Source organism: Rattus norvegicus, chromosome 18 (assembly GCF_021556685.1).
Source record: "Rattus norvegicus strain SHRSP/BbbUtx chromosome 18, alternate assembly SHRSP_T2T, whole genome shotgun sequence".
NCBI lineage: Eukaryota > Metazoa > Chordata > Mammalia > Rodentia > Muridae > Rattus > Rattus norvegicus.
The window spans coordinates 56643279-56668353 of NC_141551.1; the positions used below are offsets into that span (position 1 = coordinate 56643279).

General features: G+C 45.7%; 1 protein-coding gene across 2 annotated transcripts in view; it reads right to left on the bottom strand.

The window, feature by feature from the left end:
* Window positions 1-71: 71 nt before the first annotated feature.
* Window positions 72-25075, bottom strand: part of Hmgxb3 (HMG-box containing 3) — a 47477-nt gene continuing 22473 nt past the window's right edge. For both annotated transcript variants that reach the window (XM_087593121.1, NM_001427262.1), the window contains 13 exon segments: window positions 23476-23648; window positions 23244-23341; window positions 19907-20005; window positions 18155-18304; window positions 15057-15358; window positions 14192-14319; window positions 9506-9637; window positions 8531-8715; window positions 4970-5189; window positions 3824-3957; window positions 3114-3230; window positions 2023-2232; window positions 72-1410 (listed from right to left, as the gene is read on the bottom strand). In XM_087593121.1, coding sequence (XP_087449247.1) covers window positions 955-1410; window positions 2023-2232; window positions 3114-3230; window positions 3824-3957; window positions 4970-5189; window positions 8531-8715; window positions 9506-9637; window positions 14192-14319; window positions 15057-15358; window positions 18155-18304; window positions 19907-20005; window positions 23244-23341; window positions 23476-23648 — 2404 coding nt within the window. In that variant the 3' untranslated portion in view covers window positions 72-954.

The window sequence follows — 25075 nt, forward strand, 5'->3', positions numbered from 1 at the left end:
CCCTCCTGAGAAGTGACCAAGTACATGCTTCCAGAGCTCAGGGACACAGTGAGCAATGAACTGGCTCTTGCTTCATCAAAACCAGATAATTTAATAAACTTTATTCTTGTTGGGGGAAGAACGAGAGGGAAAGCCACCTATCCCACCCTCTCAATAAATTAAATAGCACTTGGCCAAACCTGGGCCCTAAGCAAACCATGGGCACCTGAGCCCGTGTTGCTGTTTGTTTACGGCCCTATCTGCTTCCCCTTCACAGAAGGGAGTTTTCCTACTGCTTGTCAGCTATGTCACAACCACGGGCCACATCCCCTCTGTGGTGAGGGTCTGAGGACCCAGAGGATGTAGGGTACAGTAGCAGTGGCCAGAGAAAGGAGGAAGGATTCTCTTCCCCCAAACCCAGGGCAGAGGAGAGCCTGGAGGGAGCTGTAACTGACTGTCCTCCTCAGCTGCCCCAAGGTGGGGGAACAGGGAGAGCTGGAGGAAAAGAGAATGCACCCCTCCTTTAGGGAAAATGAAGGGCCCAAAGGGACCACAAGAGTGAATAAGCCGGCAAGGCCCCTAGTCAAAAGGCAAGCTAGGAAGCTCATAGGACAGGAGCCAAAGCTCCTCCCCACCAGCTTAGCTCAATGGCTGCCCCACCCGGTGCAGGACCCCAGGTGGTGGTGGGTCTGGACAACCAGGCCCCGGCCTTTCCATCAGCATCTGATCCTTAAAAATATCATGCTCCCCAACCCACGTGCTCTCTCAGGTCAAGTAGAGGTTTCCCAGCACCTCTCCTGAGCCTTAGAGGTTGAGGGCCCCACTGTGCTCATGAAATGGAAGCTCTTTGGTCAGTTCCAGCAGTCAGAGGCCCTCCCTACAGAGGACTGCAGGTCCTCTCAAAGGACTGCCTTGGGCAAGGGCCATATTATGGCTTGAGAGAGATGATGCAGGCCCTGTACATAAAAACCTGGCTTATTCCACCACTGAGGGTACTTCCTCTTCCTCTCCATCCTCCTGGGTCTCTGTCTTGATCTGAGCGACCCCAAGGCGATAGAGGGTGTCACGAATGACCACCTCGCCAGGCTGGCAGCTCTGCACAATGTCATGGATTTGCCTGTTGACAATCTCTCGGCTGGTGAGGAAGTCCATGAGGCGGTTGTAGAGGTAATAGTGGGTGGCATTGTCAAAGGCGATGGGCCGCTGGCGGATACTGCTGAGTTTGCTGTCCGTGGTAGAGGCATAAGGTGCCAGCTCAGGGCACAGTGATAAGGAACGGTGGCCAGCACTGGGGTCACTGGGATCAGGCTTTGTGTTTGCCTGGATAATTCGACGTGTGGCAGTCTTAGTGACTGGATGCTGGACAGAGTTTTCAGCCTCTGTCACATCCACAGAATAATGCTGGTCCAAGAGTTCAGGGCAGGACACACTCTACAAGTGAGAAGAAAAGCTCCTTTGTAAGAGAGAATGACAAGACAGAAACACAAGGACTCCATCATTTAGCAGTCTTGTGACCCCTAGCCAAGTCAAGTTCCCTCACTAGGTCTTCTTTTCCTTTTCTAATGAAAAGACAGGGTCAAAGATCAGTGCCAAACCCCAGAAAAACCTTAAAAAATAAAAACCAGAGGTTTACCAGCTCATAGTTCTGGATGCAAAGTTCCTGTTTTCAAAGACCACTGTATCTACGTCTCAATAGGCGTGCCCTATAGCACACTCGCAGTTGAATTTAAGACTCAGAAATTAACAGTGCCCTTCAGGGTGGTCAGTGTGTACAATGACTCCCAGAGTTGGCAGTTTTCTGGATTCTCTGGAAAGCAGCCTGTCTTTACAAACAACACCTGTGTTTGGAACCCCCAAAGCACACTAAATGGCCTCATACTGTGTTCAGTCAGTCAGTGTCTGCAGTCCATGCTGAGGCATCAGGATAAATTGACTAGAAGGTTGCTAGAGACAGTTCCCCAGGCAGGTCCTCCTAATAATCAGGTGTGGGCAGAGCCTCTTTTATCTCCATGGCTTTATTTCAGTTCTTAGGAGGTGACTTACCACAACTGGCTCTGTAGGGTTAGAGAAACAGCCTTGATTCTTCCCCCACATCTGGCTAGTCAGCTCTGGGTAGCAGAGGTCAGCACATAGGGCCACTGGTGTGGCCATATCTACCACATAGACAGGTGGCCAGTGGCGGGAAGAAGCAAGCAGATCCACATGGTCACGGGCACTTTCACCTCGAACAAGATACTTGGAACCACAGACTACCTGTGAGAGATGGATGGAATCATTTAGAGTTAAGGAACTAGCATGCAGGCAGCTGGAACAGGCCCTCATTCACTTCCTTCAAGATCAGCCTGGTGATGGAAGCCAGGGCACTATGACATTTCATCCCTCTTTTCCTTTTATAAAAGATCTGATTATTACTGTGCATATAGGCGGGTACATGTAGGCTTATACATGTGCAACACACGCATGCATGCACACGCATGCATGCACACGCACGGCTGTTCTCTCCTTCCACAGTGGATTCTGGGATTAACCCAGGTTGTCACACACACAGAGACACACACACAGAGACAAACGCAGCTGTTTTCTATACACACATATACACAGACAGACACACAAACACGGCTGTTCTCTCCTTACACACAGACACAGACACACAGACACAGACACACAGACACAGACACACAGACACACAGACACAGACACACACACACACACACACACACACACACACAAAGCCACTCCTCCTCTGGCCTTTCTTTGTCCCAGGCTTGGCCTTCCCTGGCTAACTAAAGACAGCAGTCCACCACCACTTCTACCTCAGTTCTTTGGTTCCTCTAGAGCTAGCACCATAGGCTATGGTAACTTTTTTCCTCCATGACAATATGAGGTCAACTAGGGACAAACAGCCTTTCTGCCACTTACCACTGTACACTTAGGCAATGTGGGGCCAGCATGCAGTAGGATGTTTAATACATATTACTGAGTGACCCAGGCCTCCTCTCCAGACCCACAAATGGCAATGATTCCCCAGGTTGCACAGTGATACAAGTCCCAGTCCTAAAGGTTATCAATCTGATTCTCTGTGGGCAGTTCAACACTAACAGTCTTCCAGTGCTCCCCTCACACCACTGTCTTACCTGATGGGGGCACACTTTGTAGATTTTACCCCCTGTGAAATGAGTTGGGGGTGGTCTAGCTCTGGCTCCATTCTGTACAGATTCATAGAGGGCCAATAAGGAGAAGCAGAGCTGATCCTGGAGAGAAAAAGATTAAAACTCAGGCTAAGGTACCCCGTATCAAACACCCCCCCCCAAACCCAAAGCAAAGGGAGCAACTGCTAGGCCTTACAGCCCCACCAGCCCCTTCCTCTAGGTATAGGTAAACATCAGGAGGCTCCAAAGGAAGCTGCCAGACCTAGGCCTTGTCCTTCCTATTTTTTTTTTAAAGTCAGAGAAACATCTGAAGTGGAGTTACCATTTAAATCTGAATTTGAAGGAAGCATATTTTCATTTCAATAGTAGAGAAGGCAAGTGAGGTATGGATAAAATCTATACACATACACGGCATACAGCCTATGTTCACAGAAGTCATTTTTATGAGCCTAAAGGCAGTCTCTGTGTGGTGTCTTTTATAAGAGCCTTGTGAATCTTCAGTTGTTTTGATTTTTATAAATGGGGTTAACAAGTTTAAAATGCGATTTATCGCCATAAAGGGTAAGAAGAACCATGACTGAAAACCCAAGCCTGAGTTCCAGAACCCCTATCCAATCATATGGGGTTTATATCCTATACCACAAACAGACCAGCTGCCTGCTCCCAAAGCCCCAGTCTCCACTCCCAACACTCACCCTTGAGTCTTCTGGGCCAAAGGGGATGTCGCACTGCTCCAGAAGGAACTGTAGCTCCTCCCCCCCATAGGAGCCAAGTTCCTCAAGCTTGCAGGTGCCTTCCTGCAGCAGTCTCACCAAGGCACTGCCATTGCCTGAAACACAGAACAGTGCTGATGAGGCTCTGCTGACCGCAACCCGGCACCTCTGCTAGTTCCTCACACTCGAGCTGAGAACTGGGAGGTGAGGTATGCAGGGTGGCAGGCAAGGAGCAGAAGCACATGTGCGTGTGTGCGTGCATGCGTGTGCATGTGTGTACGCTTCACTGGTGCCTGAAGGCTCCCACTAGACCATGCCCCTGAAACACCTATATTCATCAACGCAGACAGTCATTGCCGAGACCCTACAACAGGTCACCCAAGAGCTCAGACGTTTCAGATGCTTGTAGCAACAAGAGGAACAGGAGCTTTTACTTTACACTTAAATTTATCTGTGAGTGCACGCACATATGCACATGTACCAGTGACACGCCCGGTGCCTACGGGGGTCAGAAAATGGCATCAGATCTCTTGGAACTGGAGTCACAAAGTGATTCTGAGCCAACATGTAGGTGCTGGGCACTGAACTCAGTTCCTCTGCAGAGCAGCAAGTGTCTGTGATCACTGAGGCCCGGTGCTGTCACTTAAAGAACGTTCTCCACACACGATGCTCCTGACCTAGCTTAAAGGGGGCGGAGCTCAGAGGTGAAGTAGCTGAAGTATCTAACATTAAACATTAAACAATGTTTACAACTAGCGTACCACATAGAGCACTGACAAAATTAGTATAATACTTTGCTTCCAGACTTAAAAACTAAAACAGAACATGAGGTGTTATTATATTTTGTATAGAAAAATTAGAAAAAAATACTGATTTGTGCAAGTTTCTAACTACAGATATAACACATGTCATGTGGGTATCATTTTGGGTCATAATATAAAAAGTATTTCTTTCTATCATTTTTGGAGACATATAGTCCTGGCTGGAAGGCCTTGAACTCACAGAGATCCACCTGCCTCTGTCTCCTGAGTGCTGGGATTAAAGATGTATAATACCATGCCTAGCCACACTAGACACAGCCCTGACTGGCCATTCTCTGAACACCAAAGAGCCTCCAAGTGGTCTTACCAGGCACTGGCTGCACATCCAGGTTTTTGTCTTTCTCAGTGTTGACAACCACGGCTCCTCTCATGAGCGGTGGGAAGAAGGGAGCAATAACAGAGGCATCAAACTTGGTGATGGGGATGCTCGCAGGGAAGGCAACCTGCTCAATCACTTCTGTCTCCATTGTGGTCCAAAAGTCCTCTACGTTCACCTCACTGGAGCCCAAGAATTCAGGCCAGGTAAACTTCAATATGGTCAAATAAAAAAGGCAAAGAAAAAGGAAAACATAAAAAATAGGCAAAGTGTATGATCTCAGATCAGTAACAATACAGTATGATCTTTATGACACCAGGAAATCAAGATTCTGGGAGACAACCTGACAGCCCCACATTGCCAAGATATCCCTGAATTTGACAATTCAATCCCAAGCCACCCTTTCTTCCTCTCACACTACAGAACTCTTCCAGACCAAATAACGAGTTCCTTGCCTCTCCAGCTCTGTTCACAGCAGGTCCTGTGGTTAAAAGCACCCTGTGTTTGGTTCCCAACACCAGGTAATTCACAACCACCTGTCACTCCAGCTCCAGACTGCAAAGCCTCAGACCTCCAAAGGCACCTGCACCCACCTACACCAGACGCAGTTCCACATAATTAAAGAAAGGAAAAGAAAGTTGACTCAGGTTTAATTCTCAAACCAAAGCCTCAGTTTCTATATGAAGCCGCCAAGAATAACAGAAGCCTGCTTAGGAGAACTCTATGGTCTCCTCACGGAGCAAAGACTTGACTCTTACAGGCACCCACTATTCATGTTAACCCTTTCTCTGCAGTCGTAGACACCAACTACAAGGCTTCACACAGTAGACAAGCATTCTACCACTGAGTTCCATCCTGTACTACTTTTCTTACCAGCAGTTTATTTCTGCTTGAACTGGCATGCCATCCCTGTGTAAGGGCTGCACTACTCTCTGTATCATTCCAGTTTTAAAATATATGCTGCTGGGTGAATTGGGCACCTTCCACGGTCCTCCAAATGTGGCTCTGGCCTCACTGCTCTGATGAGAGCCCGTGGCTGACTCTCTAGCTGCAGGGCAGGTACTGCTCAGCAGTGAAGCGCTAGCCCAGCAAAGACATGGTCCTGGGTCAGTCTCCAGCACTGAGATGTAAATGGCAGGCCACTTTTCACCCTGTCTGTATGAGGCATACTCTCAAACTGTGAGCCAAAAGCAACCCTTCCTCCCTCAGGCTGCTGCTGTCGCTGTCGTGTATTTGTTGAAGCAACGAAGCAAGCCCTATACATTCCACCCATTTGAACAGAAATCAGCATATGATAAGAATATGTGCACGTAAGTGCTATGCCCGCTCTAAGAAGGCTAAGACGGGAAAATGAACAAATAAACCAACCAGGACAAAACTCTGATATGTTTGCATGTTCATGCCGAACACACTAGAGCTATGCACCAGAGCTGTACCTGTCACTTCATGGGCTACCCCTCTAGTTACTATGGTGGACCGAGAGATAGAAACTTCACGCCAAGGTACCAGTGCGTTAGTTACTTTTCTTGTTGTTGTGACAAAGCAGCTTAAGGGAGGAAGGGCTTACGCGATTCCATGGTTGCAGAGTTCATGTGGTGAGAGCCTTAGTGGCAGAATCCTTCCTAAGGCGCCTGGTGGAGCTGCACCTGCAGTGAGGAAGCGGTGCCCGCTGGTGCTCAGCTTCCCTTGCCCAGAATGCACAGCCTGGCTAGGGGGGTTTTCTACCACAGGACATCTGCCTAGGAACCCCTTCAGATATGCTGAGGTTCATGTCCATGGTGACTCTAAGTCCAAGTCCAATCTAGTGACCAGCACAAGGAGCATATACCCTTGTTGTAATCAAGGGAAAGCCACCATAGGATACACACACACACACACACACACGCATGCACGCACGCACGCACGCACGCACGCACACGCATGCACACGCAGTCACACCCTGAATGTAGAGATCAGGGGATCTTGTGGTAATTGGCTTCCTCCTTCTACCATGTTGGTGCCATCCCCGGGATGTAACTCAGCTCACCAAGCTTGACAGCAAGTGCTTTTAACTACTGAGCTATCTAACTGGCAAAAACACTGACATGTATTTTTTACGTTTAAATAACTCTGCTTCCAGACAGTAAATCTGGCCAGGGTAGCTATTATTACAGCATTTGTTGCTAGACCCGATGCACTATTATTTTATTCAAGATTTAGGCATCTGTATTTTCATGTGTAGTCAGCTATAGTTTCTTCCATTAAAAATGTCTGATTTTAAGGAAAGACGTATTTACTCCTGTGTGTGCCCTGATGCGTGTGAGGTGCCTCAGAGGCCAGAACAGGTACCAGAGCCCTTAGTGCTGCAGTTATAGTGACTGTGAGCTGCCTAGCGTGGGTCCTGGGAAATGACCCCAGGCTCTCTGCAAGAGCAGCAGCAAGTCTTCTAACTGTGGACTCACCTCTCCAGTCCCTGCTTTTGTTTTGCAGGCAGGAGACAGTTATCTGTTTCTGTACCTTGGGCTCTTACCGGAGCCTACAGAACCATCTAGTGAAAACTCTGAGAACCAGGGCTGGCTCCCACTGCTTGTCTAGCACCTTCACTGACCTCTACTTCATTCTCTACACATCCTTAAAGAGCTATGTTGCCCTATATAAACAGGGTGCACCCTGCACCCCCAAACCTCATCCACCTTGCATCATTATGACCCGCCACCTCCCTTCCTTATTGTGGTGAGACTGTCACAGGGTCTATTCTGGAAGCTTCTTCTGCCTAGACTGCTCTTCCCCCAAAGCTACCTGGTTTTCGGATCCTATTCAAATGCCACTGTATCGCTATTCAAATGCTACCATCCCACACTACCCTCTATACAGAGGGACCCTTTCTCACCACCCTGCTGTTACGACTGAACATAAATCTCTTTCCTACTTGTCTTCCCCAAAGCAGCAAATCAGCACTCTATGAGAACAGAAGTTTGGGGTTCATTTTTAAACTATTCTCTAAGAAGCCTAAGAAGTACACATAAGGGCTAGGAGTGTACTCAACTACAGAGCACATGCTTAACGCACACAGTTTCTGGTTCAATTCTTAGTGTAGGAAACAAAGCCTAGGGGTGTAATTCTTCAGGTAGTATGCTTGCCTAGCATGCCTAAGGCTCTGTAGTCAATCTCCAGCACCACAAGTAAGTATGTGTGTGTGGAGTGGAAAGACAGGGAGAACAGAGCCTGGTGTGGCAGTACATGCCTTCCATCTCAGCACTAGGGAGGCAGAGGCAGGTGGATCTCTGTGAGTTTAGGAGCAGCCTTCTATGCAAAGTGAGTTTCAGGACAGCCAGGGCTGTTACACAGAGAAACCAGGTCTCCAAAACCCAAAACGAAACAAAACAAAGAAACCACGAACTGTGTTTCTTTCTGATGTTTCTCAAATGAAACACTGGGCTGTAGGAGGAAAAAGCCATTGGCCTCACCTAGACACGCCTGGAGCCATCTATCCTTGGTATAGCATGCAGCCTGAGGGAAGTTGTCCAAGTCAGACAGTTTTGAAAGTGGCTATAGTGGCTGAGAGGGACTTACCTCCACACTCTTCAGTGCCAGCACATTCTCTTCATTCCTCTGAGCCATTTCCACTTTGGGGGCCACCCCGCAGATCCCACAGATCATGTCATTGTAGTCCCGAACAGTGAGGCACTCAAAAGCCCAATAGCCATTGCACAACAGATCTTGCAGCTGGCTCAGCTCCTCTGAGGTCAGTGTCTTCTCTGGAAGGACAGCAAGAGGTCACAGAAAAAGACCCTAAAAGCACTAGGACCAGCCAGTAGCCAGCAAGGTCAGCAATTTACAAGTGTTCTGGTGGCAATCCCATGGGCAACTCTAATTGGAGGACAGCTACCTTGAACTAACACTGTCTAGGTACTAGCTGTAGGTACTGAGGGCTTTGAATATACTACATAGCTAATTCTTACATGATTTTAATTCTTTATAAACCATGAGCTAAGCTAGAACTGCCTTCTTTTATGACTAGATAAATAGAACCAACTGCTCAAAACCACACTGCCACCAGGTGGCAGAGCCAAGCCTCAGACTTGAGTCCACGAGGCTGTCTCATCTGTCCCACCTGAGTCAAAGCACAGGCCTGGAGCTTATAGAAATGGGACAGGTGAAGACCAAGCAGAAGGATGGCAGATGGGAGATTCTTCCTAGGTAGGAAAGGATGTGGTCTCCACAGGAGTCTTGGAACTGGGAGACATCTAGGAGCTCTGTACTTCACAGCGAGTCTGACTAACAGGCTACAAAGCCAAGTTTATCTAGGACCAAAGGACATGATTCTAAGTTGTGATTTCTTACTAAAGGCCCCTGTATGCATGAAAACATTTTCGAAAGTCAGTGTGGCATTTGTAAAGTCCTGAAGGAAGACTATTTTACTAGGAAGTCAGACATAGCTCACTTTCAAAACACCAGAGTCTTACTCCACATGACTCGGCTATAGCATGCCACTGAAAATCCCCAGAATGCTCAGGACTGAACTGGAAAAGAGGGCAAGACCTTTACCTGTTTGCTCCTGCACAGACTTCAGCACAACGCCGACAGACACTCTGGGGTCTTCTCCCAGCTTAATCTGGTTCCGGATTGCGAAAAGTAAGTCCAGGCTGACCAGCAACTTATTCCCCACGTTAAAGAGACCTGCAGGTTAGTATAAGCAAAGGGGTCACTGTAGCACCAACGGTTACAAACAATTGAACGTCTACTACAGGAGTAGGTTGCAGCACAGTCATAAAACAGAGCAAAGCATTTTAGAAGTACACCCAACCTCCTTGAGATGAAGATGTGCATAAGCCACTATTGAATGAAACACTGTGCTTTTGTTTTATCCCAATTTCAAAAAAGAAAGGGTTCTCTATCTCTCTGGCTTATTCTTCCCAGCCCTCACACAACTATAGCATGGATGTCGGGGCGCCCTTCAGCACAGGGATGTAGGGGACCTAACATGGGCTGTAAGATCACCCTGGTGATAAAAACTCAGATGAATTTAATGCAGTCAAGTCAGGGTCATTTACACATAACGTAAGGCACAAATGCGACATAAACAAACGGAGCACATGAGCCAGTCAAGGAGGCCACAGGGTGCGGAGGCCTTCCTAGGCACAACGGTAAAGGCTGAAACCAAAGAGCAAAGCTCTGGCCATCCAAAAACAAAAACCTGAGCAAACAAATGAAACCCTTAGTGTCCTCAAAACCAACACACACAAAAAGACAATAAACTGGGAGAAAACTCACAAAAAGACCAAGAAAAATAGAAACATTCATAAATATAATTCACAATAGAGCAGTCCTCTCCTACTCTTCCTAGGGCTATGTAAAAGATCTCTACCCTTTTGATTAATCAAAGAAATGAAACAAATCAATAAATCATACACCAGGTTTAGTCTGTCTAATAGGCAAACTGTTAAGTAGCTCCTAACATTCCCAGAGCTGAGAAAAACTGGACTTGGTGACTCCGCATATGAAGTCAACAGATAAACAAGAGTCTCTACCAACCACAAACAGTTGGACCTGTTTGTTTAGCACTTAAAGCAACACAAACAAGATAGGCATAAATCTAGCCATACGTAAAATTCTTAATGAGAAACTATTTAATAGCAAGATAGCTTCCAAGCCAAATTAAAACAAAAATGTAATATAAAAAATGTAAAAAAAAAGACCATATTTGGATTAGAAGACGATTTTAAACAATATCCCTATAAATTCAACAAAACTTCCATGAAATTTCTAGTGGGACTACACAGACTGACAAACAGGCCAGCCAAAGCAACCATGAAGAACAAGGTCGGAGGACCCAAGCTTCCTGACAGGACTTACTCTGTGGCTACAATGGTAGAGGCAGTGTGTATTGGGGTCCCCTATGAAGCATGTGCCCTTAATCCAACAGAGGCAGATAGATCTCAGAGACTTCAAGGCCAACTTGTTCTACATAGAAAATTTCATGGCAGTTAAGGCCACACTGAGACCCTCTGGTGGTTTGAATATGCTTGGCCCAGAGAGTGGCACTATTTGTTGGAGGAAGTGTGTCCTAGCCTGGAAGCCAGTATTCTGCTAGCAGCCTTCGGATGAAGATGTAGAACTCTCAGCTCCTCCTGCACCATGCCTGCCTGGATGCTGCCATGCTCCCACCTTGATGATAAGGGACTGAACCTCTGAACCTGTAAGCCAGCCCCAATGAAATGTCATCCTTAGAAGAGTTGCCTTGATCATGGTGTCTGTTCACAGCAGTAAAACCCAAACTAACACACTGTCTCAAAAAACAAAAAGACAGAATGAGTAGACAGTGTATACTGGAAAAGGTTGGGACATTCTAGTGTCTTGAAGAAGTCTCATGTACACAGGGCAAGTGAGATTCAGGAATGAAACAATGACAAATCAATGGAGAATGGATCGTCCCTCTTAGAAACTTCAGGGGGAAAACTGGACTCTGGACACCCATATGCAACAAATGAATTGTATCTGGGCCTTACACTTCATATATATAAAGTTAAGTAAAGAGGCTGGAGAGACGGCTCATCAGTTAAGAGCATTTCCTGCCCTTGCAGAGGACCTGGGTTTAGTTCCCAGCACCCATGTTGTAACTCACAACCATCTACACCTTCAGTTCTGGGGATCCAATGTTCTCTTCTGGTCTCTGTTGGTGCCAACACCATGTAGATCACAGCCATTCATGCAGTACTTATATAGACACACTAGACAAAAACATAAATACATCATTTTATGCAGTTAAACACATGAAACTAGGGGCTGGGAGGGCAGTTCCCAGTAAAGGGATGTCCTGATCTAGGCTCAAGCCCTAGAGGCCCGGAGGAAACAAACAACAAGAAACTGGGCATGGCATCACACATCTCTTATCCCGGAGGTTTTTCAGCCTTCCTAGGCACATAACAAACCTCAGGCTAAAAACATGTAAGGAGTGGGAAGATGTCTCTGTGGGTAAAGTATGTGCCATGAAAGTCTAAGGACCTGAGTCTGGACTCCCAGAATTCAGGTAAGGAGGGCATGGCAGTCTATCTATAGCCTCAGCTCTCCTACAGGAAGATGGGAGGCAGAGACAACAGAATCCTGGGCCACCTACCCTCTCCTAGGCAGCAGCCAAAAAGAAACTGTCTCAAATAAGGTAGAAGGAAAACTGACACCAAGGTTGTCCTCTGATCTCCACATGTGCACCATGCATGGTCACTGGGGTACTATAATGTAACAGCACTGCACACAGTTAGGAGGGCCAAAAACTCCACCACGTGCTGGCATGAAGCTCAAACCGAAACTCACACATGGATGAAAGGAAAAGTCATTTTGGAAAATGGTTTACCTATAATACTAAACATTTGGACCATCATGTACTTCCTTAGAAGAAATGAAAATATATGTTCACACACAATCTGTAAACAAATGTTTGTAGCAACTCTATTTGTAACTGCCAAAACATGGGAGCAATCGAACATCCTTCAGCATGTGGGATAGGCTGGCACACACATCCACACAGGGGAATTAGCCGCCGACACAAGGCACGTACTGATGCACACTGAAGCACAGGAACCAGGCTCAGGGCACTGCATACTGTTGTGTGTTTACACCATGCTCTTGAGGGAGGGGCAGCACAAGAATGAGGGCTAAACAGCTACAAGCGGCGAGCTCAGCGACAAGCGGTCTCAGACTGCCTCACGATTCAGCATATTCATCAGAACTCACAGAAAATACAATGAAGGAGTTCTTTTCTATTTCTTTTTTCAACTTTTTGAGAAGGGTTAATGTGGTTATAGCTGTCCTGGAACTCACTATGTAGACCAGGCTGGCGCAGACCTCACAGCTCCCAAGTGCTAGGTACTCTATGTAAATTTAATCAGGATTTTAATTAAAACAAACAAACAATCAAACAAACAAACAATCCTGAACACTAGCCTTCATAAAGATTACAGGGAAGAAAAATGGGGATGGAAGATGGCTAAGATCACAGAACTGGTAATACACAATTTAACAGGAACTCAAAATAAGACAATGTAAGGTTCTAAAGACAAAGAATAAATGTTTTAATCCTCAGCACCAAATTCTGTATATCAACTTAGGATACACACTCAGGATTTGTGCATGGGTTTTGCTGTTACTGTTTGTTTTTTGAGGTTCAAAGACAATTTTATTTGTGCATTTAAATAAAAACCTCAGGGCAGGAAGTTATAAATCTGGGCAGGCAGCTGCCCTTAGGAGAACTAAGGGGTGAAAGAAGCCAAGGAGTTGAGCTGATGCAGAGGTCAGCCAGACACAAAGTGGGAAAGCAATCACATGTTTGGAGGGAGCTGCAGGGAAAGAGAACTGGAGAACGAGAGGAAGGGAGCTGAGGAAAGAGGAAAAGGAAATGCTGTCTACAGTTTAACATGATGAATGAAGGGCAGCTGAATGGAGAAGTAGTCCAAAAGAAACAGACGCACATTAGTTCTTCCGTAATGAGCTGTAAAGCAAGGCTCCAGCCATCCGTTCTAAAGAGGTTGCTTCTGTATCTGCTGGCGGAGGGAGATGCTGATGATAAACTGCTAAATTAAAATAGCACCTTCTACAATACCCAGCATGCTCTCCCTCTCCTCAAAAGAAACTAAAATGCTACACACACTTCTCTAGCTCCTGGCACTCTGTAGACAATGAACACATCTGAAGAACAGAGTTGTGCCAAGTGTTTTTTCTCGGGTAGGATCACTTTGGTTTTTCTAACTTGTGTACTTACCTGCTTTTTTTCTGCAATTGAAGATCTGGGCTTTGCTTTGAGACAGGGTAGACCTGGCTGGTCTAGAATTCACTAAGCACATCATACTGGTCTCAAACTTATAGAACTCCACCTGTCTACTTCCTGGATGCTGGAATTAAAAAGTGAGCTGAAAGCTGTTGCTTTATTATATTTTATTGCTTTCTTTCACTGTGTAGTCCTGGCTGGCCTCAAACTCAGAGATCTGCCTCCCTCTGTCTCCTCAGTGCTGGATTAAAGATGTGCCCCTATTGACTAGTGAGAGGTGTTATTTTCACACTAACTTGGTTGTACAGACTTCAGAGAAGGGTTATAACACCCAAAGTGACTGTTGCTGGGGCAGACAGAGGCAGTCAGAAGCTGCTGAGATGGGTGCAGTGCGCAGAGAAACAAAGCACAGACCAGGAAGGCAGCCCCCAAACCTGCTCTGGGGTGCTTAAGGACAAAAGGTTAGCACCTACCTGTGTAGATGTCCATGAAGCTGTGCAAGGCCAAACAATGAGGGTTCAGACACATCTTCACCTGCGCAGTCACCACCTGTAGCCGGTTAGCCGTTAGGAGCCAGCATTCCTGGGGCCCGGCCAGAGAGCTAGTACCCAGAACGAAAACCAGGAGGGAAATCAGCCTCTTTATGCAGACCATGGGGTATGGTCAGAAGCAAAACTCTGCAACCAGCAAAAGAATGGGCTGGACCTTTGTTTTCAAGATTTTTTTAGGTGAATGTCTCCATTTCATTGAGATTTAAGCTCTGAGACTGTACTTACAAGGAAATCTAACTCTCATGTTATTACATGATTCAAGTGATCCTACTGAAAACGCAAACAAATTCCACGCTAGGCAGGCCAGATCTAATCTAAACCCTTGGTAGGCTGGTGATAACAAGCTTTAGGCATGTCTACATTGACTTCTAATTCAAGGAAAAAAATTTAAGAAATATTTATCTTATCGGTATGTTTTGCCTGCATGCATACATGCATGCATGTATGGATGTATGTACACCATGTGTGTGCTGTCTGGTGTCCATGGGGGTCAGAAAAGGGCAACAGATTCCTTGGAACTAGAATTACAGATAGTTATGAGCTGCCATGTGGTGCTGGAAATTGAGCTCTGGTCCTTTCTTTACAAGAGCAAAAATTGCTCTTAACCTCAGAGCAAACTGCAGTCCCTAATTGCTAATTATGTTACATCAGCAATTGAGGTGATGGAAACCTATAGAAAGCACAAGGTAACATCTTCCCAGGTTCTAACTGTAATGCTGTCTGAAGAAAGAGGCAGCGTGGGCCAAGCAGGATGGGGCAGCTAGGGGCAGAGTAAAGTGGTGCTTACTTTTGTCCCCCTTTGAACAATGGGCTGCTACAGAGAAGGCACTGCGTGGATGGAGACTCATAATAATTCGACCAAGAGGTCTGCTCGATGGTGACTGTCTCCTCACTCACGTTGGACAGGATAAGTCGAGAGCTGTTCAGTTCATGAATCAAGGCGAAGACCTCGGCCAGCTCTGACTCGTTCTCAGGAATCTGCATGACTTTACGCAGCAGCTGCAGCGTGGACTGACGCTGGATCTCCCTCTGGGCTGCATTCAGGGGTTCTGTGGTACTTGGCACATCTGGGTGTGGAGAGCTCGCCTCCTGAGAAAGAGTGGGTCAAATCATTAAGCAGGGGGAGAAAGACAGCCTCAGGAGAGAGTCAACAGTGTACAAAGAGCAGAGGGAGGAGGGCATGACTCAGAGTGGGAAATACATTTCTATCAGTTCTGCTAATAACTCCTCATGCTGCCAAAAGCTCTCTGGGACTCAGTTTTTCTATCAATAAAGCATGTCTCTTGGCAACAGACTTAACTGTTAGCTTCCACTCAGGATAAGAGACCTGGGGTTCAGTTCTGGAGAGGACACTTGTGGCTATACATACGGGGAGCCCTGAGGCAGTTTGATTTTTCTGAAGCTTGGTATCTTCATCTGTGAAACAACGGACAAAAATACAAGTAATCTCAGGAGGCTTGAGAGGAGGGCAGTGATAATTCCCTACAACTCCTACATCCAAGTGTCTGAGCTGCCCTCTGCTCACTTCTCCTGCCAGGCATGAAAAACATGTCTGATGCTGGCACTGCAACATGCAGACTTACCTAAGGGCTACCATGACTTCAACTGTTAGAGATGGACAGCAACCCAAAACCCACCTTCCAGAGAGGCAGGTAAGCCCAGAGAGAGTGGGGGAATTGGATGGGGGAAGTTCTGTCACCTCACTAATTGCTATCTTGAGGTACTGAGGCCACTTTCCCTACTGCAGTGAAAAAGACCCCACACTTCCTACAAGGAATCCTCAAAGTGGGTTTATTCACCACACGCTTTCCTGGATGGGTCTTTCTTCTTTGTGCTACAACCTTGGTGTTTTATATCCTTCCAAAATCCATGTCAAAATTCTGCCACTTGGTAGAAGTGGGACCATAGGAGGTGATCAAATGTTGTCAGGGAAATTCTGTGTACTTTTTATTGTATGAAGACAAAGCAAGAGGGTGCCACATAGAAGCTAGAAGGTAAGCCGTAGTCAGACATTGGATCTGCTACCATCTTGAATATTTCACCTTCCACAGCTCTAACATACAAATGTCTACTATTTAAAGAAACATTTTCTAATAATCTTTCAGCACCACTGTACAGATTAATTTAGATATGGCAAGTCATTCAAATAGCAAAGTGCCGGTGACTCAGTGAGGACTATGAGTGGAAGTATCAACATCAAAGTCTTTGTCTTTAATTCTGTATGGCTTCAGGGTAAGGGGAGCTTAATACACTACTGGGACGGGTCTGAATGGATCGTCTGCATCCTCCGTGCCCCCTGGTACTCTCCTTCACTGTCAGTCTTCAGTAAACATGCTCATCTGAGTTCACCAAGGAGATGGACTCTGGATGTGAGGGTGTTTCCATACACGTTAAGAGAGGAGGGAGATCAACCTGAAATGTACAGACCCCCTTCTTCCAACCCACAAGCTCAAGTGCCCCACTGAATAAAGAGGGAAAAGGAGAACAGAGAGATGGCTTGGCAGGTAAAGACACTTGACACCAACTGTGACATCCCGAGTTTGATCCTGGGAGCCCATGTGGTAGAAGGAGAAAATGGACCCTATAAGCTTTAAGGTGCCAGTCGGCGGAACACTAGCATTCTTCTTTTGAATCCTGATCTGTCTAGATATGAGCCAAGATCCCAGTGGCACAGCCGTAGGCTACTCTGCTACCCCATCTTCCCAGTCACAACAAACTATATCCCTTAAACCAAACCCTGAGGAAAACAAAGTCTCCTTTTTTTTTTTCTTTACTTTTTTTCCCCCCTTTTCTTTTTGAGGCTGGGTCTCACTATGTAGCCCTGGCTGTCGTGGAATTCACTCTGTAGATCAGGCTAACCTCAGACTCAGAGATCCACCAAGTGCTGGATTAAAGAAAAGACCTACCACGCTGGGCCTTCCCTCCTTTACGTTGCTTCTTACCAGGCATTTGGTCACGGCAATGAGAGGTGACATACAGTCACTGACCCTCACTGGGGAGCACAAGCACCTACCTGCCTACTGATTCTCCAAACCAGCAAGAGACCTGGGTTATAGACTTCTGTAGACGCTAAATGCAAAATAACTAAGAACAGCTTCTGTTTCCCTGACTGAAACTGTATGGTTCGTTATTTTTCTTACACTAGACTGAAAGTGCCTCAGGGAGGGGGGCCAGGTGACAGTTATCTCTGAACACCTGGCTCATGTGGCATAGAACATATGCTTGATGAATGAATGAATGAATGAATGGCTGCAAAAGAATGAGTACCATCAGGACAGGCTAGAAGGTCATGTACCCCTATTCCCTGCTGTGACGAGACTGAGTCGCACTATTCCTTTGGAACCAGAAATGAGGACAGGAAGAACTGAAAGCCACTTAGCCAAGAGATGGTAGTTTTAATTATAAGGGTTGTAAATATGGGTCATATATGGAACTTGAAAGGTTAAGTTACAAAGACTCTATCTTTACAAATGGGCTAATCCAGATAAATTAATGGCTCCAAGTTACTTTAGGGTGCTTCTGTTATGAAGCAAGCTCCCTCTGACTTGTTCTGTCTTACAGTGCTCTCTACCATGTTAGGATACAGAGAAAATCCCCACCAGACACTAAGCAGGTCCTAGCCAGCACCTTGTTTTTGAGTTCTCAGCCTCCAGCACTTTAAGGACACAGCCCACTTCTGTATTAAATTATCCAATCCAGGATACAGAAAAGACTAGGACACGGACCAACCCCCATTTTTGCATTGAGGACAAAGCCTAGAGAGAAGATACTTTGTCAAGTTCAAAACCTACAACCTGGTCCTGATCCTATCACTAACCACCAATCATGTATTAAAGTCCAAAGCACAACTCAAGTCTAAGGCAAGTTTTTAGGGAAGGAACTCACAATGGCCTTTGTAGTTTTCTCAGTCCTGTCTTTGGCAAGGTTAAAACCACAGCTGGGACAAATCCGAGGCTTGTGCCGGTTGGTGTAGACGTAGCTACAGGAGGGATTTTTGCACTTTCCCCGTCCTCTTGATGTAGCCAGGCCCAAATCCTAGAAAAGCAAGACCTATGTTTAAACTACAAAAATTAGTTTAAACTTGAATAGAACAAAAAGCCAGGATGGCTAGGTATTAAAGGAAGTGATGATTCAAATCAGATTTAGCCTAATTTCTCAAGATTCTTCTTCTTTCTCTTTCAGTAAAGGACGCAAGTCTAGTCCTTCTCTATCTGTGAAACAAGGGAGGTGACTCCAATATTCAGAAACGCACTTGGAAAGAGAGAGGAGAGGAGCAGGAGTCCAAAGCTGTCCTCAATGACTCCACAGCAAGTTTAATGCCAGCCTGAGCTCCAAAAGACCCTGCCTCAAAAAAAAAAAAAGGGGGGGGGGACACACAGACAGATGGCTCAGCAGTTCAGAGCCCCAGAGTCCAAATATAAGCCAAGTGTAACTGTAACCTGTAACCCCAGCAATGAAAGGCAGAAATGGGGTTTCCCAGAGCAAACTAGCTAGCAGGATTGACTGTATCTGTGACCTCTAAAAGGTCTTGGCATCAACCTAGGGCTGGCACTGCCTCTGTCTCTGTCTCTCCTTTACACACCACACTTTCAAGGCTGGTTAGGTTAGTGCTACAGAGTGAGTTCAAAGCCAGCCTAAAAACATAGTCTTGTCTCAAAGTCATTTAAAAAGCACTGAGAGAGGGGTTGGGGATTTAGCTCAGTGGTAGAGCGCTTGCCTAGGAAGCACAAAGCCCTGGGTTTGGTCCCCAGCTCCGAAAAAAAAAAAAAAAGAACCAAAAAAAAAAAAAAAAAAAAAAAAAAAAAACTTTGAAAAAAAGGCACTGAGAGACAGGCAGTGGTGGCACACGTTTAATCCCAGCACTCAGGGAGAGGCAGGCAAACCTCTATATGAGTTTGAGGTCAGCCTGGTCTGTAGAGCAAGTTCCAGGACAGCCAAGGCTACAAAAAGAAACCCTGTCTTCAAAAGACACGAAACAAAAGGTGTTAAGGGGGTAGTGCAGTTATTCAGTGGTGGTCAAGGTTAGGGGCTCAACCCCAGTTGTGGCAAACAGTACGATAATGAGGCAGGGAAACTCCTGTGAGGAATGCTCCATGAGTGCAACCACCCCTCTACTTTGACTTTATTATGGGTGGGGGGGGGGGTTTGCCTGCATGCCTGTGCACCATCATATATGTGACAGGTGTCTGTGGAGACAAAAGTAGGTGTCAGATTCTCCAGTACTGGAGTTACTAATAAGTGTGAGCCGTCATGTGAGTGCTGGGAATAAAACCTGGAGCCTTGGGAAGAACAGCCAGTGCTCTTAACCACTGAGCTATCCCTCCAGCCCCCAAACCCACTGTCTAGGTTAACATATTAACTCTAGACTGGACTCTGATCTCTGACTACTCTTAAAAATGTCCTGGCCCATACTTTATATCTACCCAAAATACCAAAACACACACACACACGCACACACACAAACACACACGCGAGCGCACACACCCACCCCAGGTACCACTGCCGGGTGCTTAGCATCCTCACTCATAGCTGACCCTGTTGCACTCATTTTCTGCTACTGCTCCTGGATTCCCAGATTCTAACAAACTTCAATCCCAAAGATCAAAACAACTTCCCAGCAGAAGGATACACACTTACCAATGTGACAGTGCAGCTGTATTTATACGGAGGGAACATGTCAGGCTTGACCTCCACGATTTTCAGCTGAGGGGTCCTGCTGCTTGCGCAACTGGATAGCTGTGGATCGGAACAAGTCAGTCAGAGTTGGTTCTACATCTTACGTAAAACCCTCAGGTCCTGGGTCCTGAAACAACTTGAAATAACTTCTGAAGAAAACTGCAGTCGACCTTTGCTCCAAATGCACCCTCAAGAATGTTTGCTGGCAGTCACCAGTACACCAAAGACTGAATGCCAGATTCAGGTCTATGGGTTGCCACACTTCTCTATGTAGCTTTGAACTACAGATCAGATTTACACCTGCTATGGGGCAATAAGATTTGTAATAGCTATTCCTATAAATACATAATTGAATACTGTTAGCACAGAAGGAAGTCTGAGGTCTACCTGCTAAGTTGTCATGAAATGAACCAAAGATTATTGTTGTTTTCCCCCTTTTCCAAGATCTATAAATAGTCTATAAGGAATGCATATATATAATACTTATATAATGAAAAGATATGGCAGCACTGTAAATTAAAATGATTCTCTAACATTGAATTTAAGTTGATAATTGGTTTAGGAGAAACAAAGAGATGTGACTTTTTAAACTGAAAAATGTTGCAGAGCAAAAGGAACTCTTTGCAGGAGGTCTGAGATTTGTTCCAGTGACAGAGGCACATGAAAGAGACCGCAGGACCAGGAGTCTCACTGTACTTCTTTCTACCCAAGACCACATAGATACAGCAGCTGTCACTACATCTGGGCAACGAACAGGACACTGTCCAGTTAAACTTGTCAAGAGCGATCAGAGAAAGTTACCCAACAAAAAGCATGGTAAGGAAGATGGTGGGTGGGTTTTCCTTTCAATCTCGACTGTGACACTTTGCAAGCTAGGGGCCACAATCCACTGAGTGGCCACAAGATTGAAGACAACACTTTTTGAGTAGGAAGGATGTACTGGCTGGTTTTGTGTATCAACTTGACACAAGCTGGAGTTACCACAGAGAGAGGAGCCTCCCTTGAGGAAATGCCTCCATGAGATCCAGCTGTAAGGCATTTTCTCAATTAGTGATCAAGGGGGGAGGACCCAGCCCATTAGGGGTGGTGCTGTCCCTGGGCTGGTGGTCTTGGGTTCTTTAAGAAAGCAAGCCAGTAAGTAACATCCCTCCATGGCCTCTGCATCAGCTCCTGCTTCCTGACCTGCTTGAGTTCCAGTCCTGACTTCCTTTGATGATGAACAGCAATGTGGAAGTGTAAGCTGAATAAACCCTTTCCTCCCCAACTTGCTTCTTGGTCATGATGTTTGTGCAGGGATAGAAACCCTGACTAAGACAAAGGGGAGCTACCAAAGGGAGTGCACAGGAGTGCACACCTCCATTAACTGTTCCATGTATGTACTGACTGGGCTGGAATGTAAAAACATACTTTCTAACAGAGGACCACAGGAATGGGGATTTAAAAAACTACTCTACACGCATATTGGAGTGAAAGCTAAGCACAGTGGCACATGCCTGTAATTCTGATACCTGGGATGTTACAACAGAGGAATCACAAGTTTGAGGCTAGCCTGGATTATATAGCAAAATCCTATCTTAAAATTAAAAACAAAATAAATGTTCTTAAGTACATGGAATTATAAAATAGGAGAAATCACCAAACTGAATAAAGGCCACAAACTAATAAACAGTTAAAAACCACACTTGGGGTTTATAGAAACTATCTTAGGAACACTCCTTACTGGAGGGAGGGAGGGAGGGAGGGAGAGAGGGAGAGAGAGAGAGAGAGAGAGAGAGAGAGAGAGAGAGAGAGAGAGAGAGAGACCGTGAGCTCGCTCGCTCAGTGGTTAGGAGCACTGGCTGCTACAGCAGAGGACTCAGGTTCAATTCCCAGCACCCACATGGAGGCTCACAACCATTGTAACTGCAGTCCTCTCTGGCCTCCACTGACACTAGGCACCCATGTAGTGCAGGCAAAACACTCAGACACATAAAGTTAACTGTTTTTTAAAGGCCACACATGTAAAAAAAGACTTGGAACACTGAAATTCAGCCTCCCAGATTTTCAGATGGTTAGTTCTAGGGAGAGGGTCATGACAGAATTTATTTTCTTCTTTTTAATATAAAATTTTCTATACTTTTCTCCCCTATTTTAAATGTATTCTTTGACTTTCATGAGACACGTGTCTCCTTCACTCCCACCCCCATTCCTTCTGAGTCTTGCTAAGTGCCCCGCTTGCTCTAACTCACTATGAGTATGGACGGCCTTGACTTTCAGTCCTTCCCTCAGGCTCCCAAGCACTGGGATCGCTGTGTGCCACATGTGCCACTGTAATAATGAGACATTGTTTTTAAAGGAAATTAAACAGCCATATAAGTCAAAGCAATCCTGATCCTAGATCCTATGTGGAACAGGGTAAAAGCCTGGGTAAAAGACCAAATTGGAATATGAAATCTAGAAACAGAACACTATCATTTAGTAAAAGAATATCCCCATCCTTAAGAAACACACAAAGAAGCATTAAGGAACAAAGTATCTGCACAAAGAGAACAAATGGGGCTCATATAATTAAAATTTGTTATTAATTACGTTTGGGGATGGAGCCGGATATATGGCTCAGTAGTTAAGAGCACGTTAGGTTCCTAACACTCACATCAGCAGCTCCCAACTACCTTTAAGTCCCTGACTTCCAAGAACACCTGCACTCACGTGTAGAAACCTATAGGCAAAGACATACACATAAATAAAAATACAGGAAGAATTGTACTTATTTGTCTTGTGTGCACATGGGAGAAGCGCGTATACAAAGGCTGGAGAAAAACATCTACAAGTTGGTGCCTTTCTCTATGGTGTGGGTCCTGGGGCTGAACTCAACTAAGTCTTCAGGTTTAACAGCAGGTGCGTTTACCTGCTAAGCCAGCGCACTGGCACAGGATCACATGTTAATAGGTGATTTGGGGTAAAGATTTTATGGGTGCTCATTAAATGCTTTGCTCTTGTCTATTTTAAAACTTACAGGGGGTTGGGGATTTAGCTCAGTGGTAGAACGCTTGCCTAGGAAGCGCAAGGCCCTGGGTTCGGTCCCCAGCTCCGAAAAAAAGAACAACAACAACAACAACAAAAAAAAACTTACAGATATCTAAAAAGGCTTAAAAGTATATGTTCACCACAGAAGTGAAATTTCAATTTTTATTACTATTTTCCTAGAGGCCTATTACTGAATAAATTGGTGTCTGCTTTTTGCCTATGCCCTACGACTCAAACATTAAACACACCGAGTAGACTTCCATGCAGTGTTCCTTTTGGGACTGGGCCTTACCTTTACTTCACCAGTGCTAGGTGGCTGTTGGATGGGTTGGCCCAGCTGTTTCAGCGTGCTTGGCTTCAGGCCACAAGTCCTCACAGGAGGAGTCTTATCTGAGGGAAGCAGCAACCAGCCTGGTGACTTAAAGCCTTCACGCTTCCCCAGCTCTCTCCTTCCCTCTTTCTCCACCACCATTCCTGGCTCCTCATCAGTCAGCCCCTCCTCCCAGGTCTGAACTAGCTCTTACCCAGCGGGAAAGCCTGCCTGGCCCTGGGCAGTCCCATGCTGCTGCCCCGTCCAACACTTGTTGGGGCTGGCAGTATTGCTCTCATAGGTCTCGCTGCAGCCAGTAAGGAGGGCTTGCCTCGTGCTCTGCCTTTAAGCTCTGGGGCTTTGGGTCCAGTGGTGAATAGGTCAACTCTAGAGGGAGGGAAAAAAAAAAAAAAACAACCATGAAGGAAAATCAGAAAATTTGGACCAAGGAAGGAAACCAAAGTGTAACATCCAAATAATACTTTTTAGACAAACTGAATTGTAGACTTTATAAATCTGTAGGGCTCTAGACAAGTAATTTTACTCCTGCTGTCCTGATGTTTTTAAGCATACATTTGGTGAAGTATCTGTGAGTTATCACAAAGACAAGTGAGTGCCCTGATGTGCCTCTGTACATTCTAGAAGGAAGATCAGGGATTCACGCCATCCCCAGCTACGTGGTGAGGACAAGGGTAGGCTAGGCTCCACGAAAAGGTCCCAAAAACCCAAATAAGGAATATAAAGCACTGTCTACAGTGTGTAATAACTACAGGCAGTATAGTGTACTCTCGATGTAGATAGAACAAGTGCTACTTGAAGCCTATCAAGCTCCCACACGAGGACAGCAGACGTAATGGCTAATGAGCCTTGCCTGGTCTTAATCTTTGCAGTGCCCATGTTAATAAGCACACACAGTCCCTAAAGTGATTTATGTCCCAAATACCAGTCAAAGCCCACAGCTACACACTTAGCATACTAAACTATCTTCAGAGTATACATACTATCTTAAGGAGGAGAAAGAGAGTGGATCAGCAGTACGCCCACTCTGCTAGCATCGGTGTAGAAAAGTAGAGAATGGGCTGAAGAGATTCAGTGGTTAAGAGAATTTGCGGCTCTTGAAGAGGTCCCAGGTTCTATCGCCAGCACCCACAAGGTGGCTTACAACTCCAGTTCCAAGGAGCTGATACTCTCTTCTGGTATCCATGGACACTAGGCACACAAGTTTCACAGACCTATATCCAGGCAAATCACCCATACACATAAAAGAAAAAATCCAAAAAAGTAGGAAATAGACACATAAACATGTTTGTGTTTAAAATTAATTCCTGACATGGTAGAGAACTGGGAATATTGACTAACTCTGGGAAATAATGACTATATAACAGGACAGAAAGGAGGGTTTTTTTTTTTTAAAGTGTGTTTATTTCTTATACTTTTAAAATTTGAACTATGTGAACATATTTCCTAGTCATTCAATCATAAAACCCTTACAAATCACACTAGAAACCAAATGTGGAACTAGGGATGGTTCAGAGGCCAATTCCCCAGGGAGGAGGCTATCCTGTGTACAGTCCTTCCCCCACTTAGCTGTTCGAAGCAAACCTCTCCCCAGGTGTGACAACCAAAACACCCCCAAGGGCAAAGCTGCTCCCCGCTGAGAACTCCTGAGATTAGCAAGGAGTCTTCAGTTAGGAGAACAGATCCTGCCACACTACATGCAGAGGCCAATTAAGCCCCTAATATGAAAGGAAAGGGGGAGAAAAGCCCACACTTAACTGCCTTCCTCTTTTTAAGGAGCAAGCCTGAATGCTTCA